The 8,500-nt window shown below is 42.2% G+C and overlaps 1 protein-coding gene and 1 pseudogene across 1 annotated transcript; one reads left to right on the plus strand and one right to left on the minus strand.

Moving 5' to 3' along the window:
* Positions 1-388: 388 nt before the first annotated feature.
* Positions 389-1,259, minus strand: LOC130862893 (ferritin light chain 1-like). Its single transcript, XM_057752729.1, has one exon. The coding sequence runs from the start codon at positions 1,067-1,069 to the stop codon at positions 539-541; it is 531 nt and encodes a 176-aa protein (XP_057608712.1). The 5' UTR covers positions 1,070-1,259; the 3' UTR covers positions 389-538.
* Positions 1,260-3,646: 2,387 nt separating this feature from the next.
* LOC130862978 (small EDRK-rich factor 2-like) lies at positions 3,647-4,000 on the plus strand (annotated as a pseudogene).
* The last annotated feature ends 4,500 nt before the right edge of the window (positions 4,001-8,500 follow it).

Genomic DNA, 8,500 nt, shown 5'->3' on the forward strand with positions numbered 1-8,500 from the left:
TGGAGTTAGGAATCACATCAGAGAGCCACACAGGCTTCAGTTCCCAGAGAAAAGACTTTGTGACTACTAACACATTTAGAAAGACATCCATAGAAAAAGCATATGGCATTAACAATTTAAGGATTGCATTCAGAGTGAGTTCCAGGACAGGCAGAGCTAAATAGAGAAACCCTGGCTTGAAAAATCAAAAAGAAAAAAAAAAAAAAAGGAAGAAAGGAAGAAAACCCTATTACAATAAAACTGCCTTAATAAACTGTCAACAAATAAGTAGATAAAGAAATATTCCAATATATGATGGATAGGGCATGTCCTACTAGGAAAGACTGAAGGATAAACAAAATAAGGGACCCAATGAGTGGCTGGGAACTTTTTTTTTTTTTTTCTGTTTCAAAAGGCTTTATTTTTACTTGGTCCAAGACTTGAGAGGGGCTCCAGGGCGTTGCAAAGCTGCCTAGTGGCTTCTTGGGAGGTTCGAGTGAAGGTCCTGAGGCGGGCTGGTGCAGAGCAGAGGTGGGAGCCCCTCGGAAGGAGAGGCCTCCTAGTCATGCTTGAGAGTGAGACACTCAAAGAGGTACTCGCCCAGAGACGCCTGGGGCCCAGTAGCCAACCTGCGGAGGTTGGTCAGGTGGTTGCCCATCTTCTTGATGACCTTCACCTCCTTATCCAGGAAGTGGTTTTCAAGGAAGTCACAGAGATGAGGATCTGTGCGGGCACTGCCCAGGGAATGAAGATCCAAGAGGGCCTGGTTCAAGTTCTTCTCCAAGGCCAGGGCAGCTTCCATGGCCTCCTGGGTTTTACCCCACTCATCTTGAGATGGCTTCTGCACATCCTGAAAGAGTGCACGGCCTCCGCGATCGTTCTGCAACTTGAGGAGACGCTCGGCGCCCTCGCGCTTCTCCTCGGCCAGTTCGCGAAAGAAGTGACCTACACCCTCCAGAGCCACGTCATCCCGGTCAAAATAGTAGCCCAGCGAGAGGTAGGTGTAGGAGGCCCGCAGGTGCAGGTTGACCAGGCGGTTCACGGCAGCCTCCACTTCGGTGGAATAATTCTGACGAATTTGGGAGGTCATGGTTGAGACGTAGTCTGGAGCTACCCGCAAAGAGACGGTGCTGGCTGGTCCTGGGAGCTGAAGGCGGCGAGGTGATGGTCCCGGAGGCTGCGGCTGCAGATGAGGAGCGGTGGAAGCTAACAAAGGGAGGCCCCGGGTCTGTTCCGTCCAAACACTGTTGAAGCAAGACACAGATCCACGGGATCTCCGAAGGCTGCCGGCTGGGAACTTTTTAAATAAGATCATTGAGAAAGACTTCTCTATGAAGTCATATTTGAAGATGATTTAAACAAAGTGAAGGAATTAATGTCCTTATGATTAAACAGGGAAGTATTCTAGGTAGAGTCCTGTGGAAGACATGAGCTCACTTTATTACTGAGCAATAAGAACACCAGCACAGCTGGTACAAGGATGCAGGTGATCAGATGGTCAGGGTTATACTGCATGGGCCTGTGATGCAGTATTTGGATTTTATTCTGCATGCATTGGAACAACATTGAAGCATTTGAGTGGAGTCTGACATGGCCTAATTTATTAGTAACATGTTACTCAATGCTGCACTGCTGTAAAAAACGTCTGAAGTTATCAATTTACAAAAAGTAAGTTGTGTTTGTTTATTTGCATTTAGAGGTATAGAGGTTTCGATCTAGGATCTGTTGGTCCCATTGATTTGTGTCAGCGACAAGGCAGAACATTTTGGTGGAGAGGAATGAAAGAATAAAGAATATCTCTTGAAGGAGACATGCCAGTGGCTCCTCCCTTCAAAGGTAGTCCAGCTTTTCGGATCAATCACCTGGCCAATGGGACACCTCAGAGATGTGGATCCACCTTAAGTCATGCCAAAAAGATAAGAGGAATAACCAGACAGTTAATTAAATTACTTTCGCTCCCTAGAATTCCTGTTCCTTAGCATAGTTCCTCCAAGGACATAGCTTCTTTTTTTTCCTCTTAGAGATGCTGGCCAGAGCCTCAGAGTGCTTTCTCCAGTAGTTTGGGCTTTTTCACCTGTTCTCTAAAGTTCCTGTCTTCACCCTGAGGCTGCTTCACCTTCATGTAGCTGACATCTTTGCCAGTTTAACTCAAAAGACATAACTTTTCTCTTTTCTTCTCCATTCTCCTAATCCAAACACCTGCCAAGATTTATAGTTCACCTTCCCTCTAGTTTGTTTGTTTTTCCTTTTTAAACCTACTAAAATAATCCTCAAGCTTCCATTTAAGTCCATTCTTAGTTTTTTTAATCAATGAGATTTAAGAATCCTAAAGGGAGCTCCAATTTCCTGATGTCATCTGGCAACCACCAAAGGGTTCCCCAAATTTTCTGGGAAAACAGAAGCCACTCACCTCATTACCAGCACTCAAATAATGAACAGAGAGAGACTGAGGCACCAGAATCCACTTCAAGAGCACATCTGTCATGAGCCAAAGAACCCTATTAGATGTCACCCCTTAAAAGTTCCTCCACCAATAGTGCCAATACAAGAACCATACCTTTCACAGCGGCCTTGGAGGAAGGTTCCAGACTCTAACAAACTGCTGTATGTTTCTTATTTTTTTTTCCTAAGGCTTGCTTATTGGAGAAAAGGTAATGGTGGAGGCAGTTTGAGGTCAAGAGGCTATAGCTACATTTCAGATGGAGATGCTAGCAAGAGACTGGGTTGGGCAGAGGATGGAATGATGTGAACAAGCACCTTGGAGATTGTGGAAGTCAACATACTGAAGGAGGTAGTGGGTATCTTAGAGAAGGCATTGAAAAATAATGGTTGGCAGCATTAGGAATTCTGACTGGCAGAAACGCAGGATCCGGGTACAAAATTAAGATGAAAGGAAGATGAGTTCAACTTCTTAGGAAGTTCTTGCTAGATCAGGGGTTGTCAGTTTTCCTAATGCTTTGTACCCTTTAATAAGGTTCCTTATGTTGCTAACTCATAAATATAATTTTGCTATTGTTATGAATAATAATGTAAATATTTGATATGCAGGATATATGATATGTAACCCTGAAAGGGTTACTACCCACAAGTTGAGAACTGCTGTACTAGACAGACCAGGTAGAGTGAATAATAGTGGTGCTTTGGAACTAACTCATAGTCGACTTCAAACAATATTGGAATAAGGATTTTTGAGATGTAAATATTAAATTTCCAAGTTGTTTTTGTGGCTTTTCTATAAGGAATATTTCAGAGGAAGAAGGATACAGAGAAAAAGAGCATTGCCATCACAAATAAGAAAAAATATTCTTCATAGTCCCTAAGGTGACCGGTAACTCCATTCCAGTGACAGATGGAATGGAGTCAGGTGGTAAGGAATGCTGTAGTCACAAAGTTTCTGCTTAGAGGGGGTGAACTCATCAGCATCATTGTACATTCAAAGCAGGTCCCCTGGGTAGATGCCCACACTTAACAGCTGACTGGAATCCCCAGCAGGGAAGTGCCATAACTAGATCTCAACAGGTATCACAGCAGTAGGTAGCTGTTAATGGAGAGTAACACTCTCTATAGCCAGATATGGCATGGCTTCCTGGGAAGTATTATTCATCCTGGTTCTAAATGCAAAACCAAAGACATAAGAAAGAAAAATATTGGGGGCCTGCAACGTCGGCCAGAACGAGGAGACGCAACGGAGGCAGGTTGGAGCCGCTGCCGTCGCCATGACCCGCGCTAACCAGCAAGAGCTCGCCCGCCGGAAGAACATGAAGAAGCAGAGCGACTCGGTTAAGGGAAAGCGCCGAGATGATGGGCTTTCTGCTGCCGCTCGCAAGCAGAGGACTCGGAGATCATGCAGCAGAAGCAGAAAAAGGCAAACGAGAAGAAGGAGGAACCCAAGTAGCTTTGTGGCTTCGTGTCCAACCCTCTTGCCCTACGCCTGTGTGCCTGGAGCCAGTCCCACCATGCTCGAGTTTCTTCCTGTAGTGCTCACAGGTCCCAGCACCGATGGCATTCCCTTTGCCCTGAGTCTGCAGCGGGTTCCTTTTGTGCTTCCTTCCCCTCAGGTAGCCTCTCTACCCCTGGGCCACTCCTGGGGGTGAGGGGGTTACCCCTTCCCAGTGTTTTTTATTCCTGTGGGGCACACCCCAAAGTATTAAAAGTAGCTTTGTAATTCCGTGAAAAAAAAAAAAGAAAGAAAGAAAAATATTACCGAGCTTGTAAGAGATAACAGAGACATTAGCAAATATATATGGTTAAACTTTAAGATTTAAAGTTACTACCCAGAGTAGTACACGCTGGCAACCCTGGACTTGAGCTAAACAATCAGGAATTTGAGGCTACTCTGAGCTGTATCGTAGTTCCAGATCAGCCTTGAAAGTGTAACAAGAACCTCTTTCAAAAATGAGGGTTGAAAGGCTGTTATTAGAAAGTCCCAAAGCATACAAAGATAGTCATCTTTGAGGAGGATTTGTTCAAAGATTAAATTCATTGAGCCTGAGAATTTTGACATTTACAAGATGCTTAACTGTTGACAACAAGGTGCCTAAGATTCTTAATGTAATAAAATAGAAATATCCTTCCCCACCCAGGGGTCTTATCTCAAACTTTCCCCATTTCTAGCTCTGTCTCATTCTCTTCAGATTACCCAGGACCATTGCTTTATCTTACCATCTACAGCTTTTCCCAGTATGTTCTTTTTTTTTTTCAATTGTTTTTGTTGAGCTATATATTTTTCTCCCCTTCCCCCCCTTTCTCCCCCTCCCCTTCTACCCTCTCTCATGATCCTCACACTCCCAATTTACTCCGGAGATCTTGTCTTTTTCTGTTTCCCATAGATTAGATCTATGTATGTCTCTCAAAGTTCTCTTTGTTATCTAGGCTCTCTGGGATTGTTAATTGTAGACTGATTTTTCTTTACTTTATATCTAAAACCACTTATGAGAGAGTACATATGATACTTGTCCTTCTGGGTCTGGGTTACCTCACTCAACATGATGTTTTCTGATCCATCCATTTGCCTGCATGTTTCAAAATGTCTTTTTTTTTTCCTGCTGTGTAATTCTCCATTGTGTAAACATACCATATCTTCTTTATCCACTCTTCAGTTAAGGGGCATTTAGGTAGTTTCCAGGTTCCGCATATGACAAATAATACTACTAAGAACACAGCTAAGCACATGTTCTTCTGGTATGATAGAACATCCTTTGGGTATACACCCAAACATGGTATTGCTGGGTCTTGAGGTAGGTTGTTTCCTTATTTCCTGAGAAATTGCCATTCTGATTTCCAAAGCAGCTGTACCAATTTGCACTCCCACTAGCAATGTAGGAGTGTTTTCTTTACCCCACAACCTCTCCAGCATAAGCTGCTTTTGATCTTGGCCATTCTGACAGGTATAAGATAGACTCTCAGAGTTGTTTTGATTTGCATTTTTCTGATGGCTAAGTATGTTGAGCATTTCCTTAAGTGTCTTTCAGCCATTTTAGATTCTTCTGTTGAGCGTTCTGTGTTTAGTTTTGTACTCCGCTATGTTCTTATGAGCAGTATTTTATTTACTGGAATCTGCACTATGACATCTTATGACATCTTTCACAAGGTGAAAGTTTCTCATGCACATTTTACAGTTATTGTCTCTTGTAATTTCTAACAGTATATGTTGTCTTGATTTTTGTGGACTCTCTTTTTTGTTTGGCCTCTTTCACTCAACATTAGATATATGATTATAGGTCATCCATTCCAAACATTGTAAAGAAGTTTATTGTGTGCACAAAAGTCATTCTACATGGGAGATATTCTCTGGGGGGGGGGGGGCTACTATAGAGGAGATTTAGTTCATGACCTCAGAAAGTATCACTTAAAGATTTCTTCAGAACAATACCTTTATTTAGGAAGACTTGGTTACGGAATCTGTTTACATTTTCTGAAGCTTTTTAGTAAAGCTTTACAGTTATTAAGACCTGAACATGTGCCTAGCACTTTCCAAGGAAAGTGCCCAGGAACAAGGTCTGCTTCCAAGCCTAGTACTTTGTCCTTTACTAAGTTCTGATTCTTTAATCCTCCTTTCTTCTTCCATTCCCTGCTGCCTTTTTCCTCATCTTCATCAACCACTCATTTCAAATAACTGCAGTTACAGGAACTTTATGCTCTGTGGAGCGTTAATGGCCAGAAGCTAGGGGGAGACATTTCAAGGACAGGAAGGTGTTCAGCAGACTCACTCACAGCCAAAATGGTCACGAGTCTGAACAGAAACATCCCTGGTGGAACAACAGAAAACAGAGAGCTTATCTTTTATTATGGACTTTAGGGCAGACATGCTGGCAAGCTATTAAAGCCCAGCTCTTGTCAACTGACACAACATGGGAAAAGAGCCAACGGGAAGCCTCAAGTGTCAAGACAAGGCACAACCTCCATGCCCCCACCCAGGATGCCAAAAGAGCAAAGTACTTCTTTCTTTAGAAACACTGGGAACTGAGCTTCCCATGAGGAAATTAGAACCATGACAATGGAAAACTAAACTTCAACATCCAACTTTCCACTGTAAAATGTGCATCTGTCCGTCAATTCTGTGTATAAGCAGTTATTTCTGTGTAGTTAAACATTTATAACGCCTTGGAGTTGACTATCGCTAAAGTTAAGGATATTCATTAATTGTAAATCATCCCAAAACTTAAGTATAGGGCCTCTTGAACCTAATGTGAAAATTTATGTAAAAACAATGTGAAAATTAGAAATGCAATTGACATATTTTTTTAAAGTCAGAACTGTAACTCTATGTCTAGTCAGACTGCTCATTTGCAAGTTGTCTACATGCAAAGCATGGAAGGTTGAGATCTCCTTAGGGAGTCATTTCAAGTTGGGTAACAGCTTTGTTCTGAACCTGCTTTCTGTACTCTTCACTTTGTCTTATCTTTTTCCAGCACTGTGGCAAAGGAAATCAATGTAGAGATTCCTCAAAAGCTAAGAATAAAATGTCCTTATGTCTTAGCTGATCACTCCTGGGTGGGTATCCAGAGGTCACCAAGTCAATGTACCACAGAGACACTGTCAAATCCATGGATATTGTAGCACTACACACAAGACCCAAGTTACGAGATCAGCCTCTATCTTATTCTCGGTCTGTCAAGAGAGAAATAGATAAAGAAATGGTGGTATAGTTATGCATTGGACTTTTATTCAATCGTGAAAAAATGGAATAAAATTACATATTTTGCTGAAAAATTGATACAAGTAGAGATTATCATATTAAGCAAAACAATCCATATTCAGAAAGACAAACATCTCAAGTTCTCTCATTGAAACTCCTATAAAGTCTTTATAGAGTCTATAAAGATACACAAAATCACCTATTTATATGACAGAAAAACAGAAGCAGGATTGGGAGAATCTGAGAGAGAGAAGGGGGAATTTGGGCCAAAGTTCTTGATCTACTTAAAAAAATGCCTTTATGAAACCTGTCACTGTGAAATATATACCAATTAAAATATTGTCATATTTGCAGCCATCAAAAAATCACAATTAGAAACCTTCTTTATTAGAAATCTATGACCATTCTTACATAATTAAGTGAAATAAATACATTTATTTGAAAAAGGAAAAAGAAAGATTCAGAGAAAGAAAATCTGTTGTCAGATGACCAGCCCAGCCACAATCTCAGGCACATCAATGAAGCCTGAGTCAGCCCTGGCGTTCAAAGGAGGGAGTCTGATGTTAGGTGCTTTAACCTCATAGTACAGCCTTACTGCTTAGCAGAGATCTACAAATCTAAATCCTTCTAACCTAGGTCTCAAATTTTGCTTGACAAACAAAAAAAAAAAATCTGATGAAATAAATAGGCTGTATGTTAGGCTACCTTTTTTGCTTTTACTTAAAGGATTGGGTAAAGCAAGGCAGAGAGGAGGGGGAAATGGTGCTGGTAAGTACACCCAGGCAGCAGCAGGGGGCACACCCCACTTGCATGCCTTGGGGTTAGCTAGGACCAAGTGAGGAAGTGGAGCAGAGGTCAATCAATCAATCCTGGGAGATTCTTGGTGAGGTACAACCAGGAGCTGAAGGAGAGGCCTTCCTGGGAAACCTAGTTAATCATTTAGCCACAAGGTGAGGCAGGTAGTGGGAGAGAAGAAAGGATCTCCTAGAAGCTGACTTCTAGACAACTGAATCTCGTCTAGGCAATCAGGGGCTGGATTTGGCAGAGCCAATTGCAGCCCACCCACGAGAGAAAGCATTTAGCAACCTAACAGTTGAAAAGAACATTCCCAGGACAGAAGTTATATCAACAAGGAGAAGGAATCAATGACCAGTTAAGGAAATAGCTCTGATCATGTCAGCAATTCAACCGTAGATTAAAGGGATGGTGTCTGCAGGCCCCAGTGGCTAGGACCTGCGGTTGTTTTCTCTACTGTCTGGTGGTGGTGATATGAAGGCCATTCTTTTGTTCCTCACAAGTGGTTTCTGAGTGTGAGTAGTCAGACTTCACTATCGGGTACAACTGATGACACAACCAAAGCCCTGACCATTCTCAACATCGATA

Source organism: Chionomys nivalis, chromosome 20 (genome assembly GCF_950005125.1).
Source record: "Chionomys nivalis chromosome 20, mChiNiv1.1, whole genome shotgun sequence".
NCBI classification, from domain to species: Eukaryota; Metazoa; Chordata; class Mammalia; order Rodentia; family Cricetidae; genus Chionomys; species Chionomys nivalis.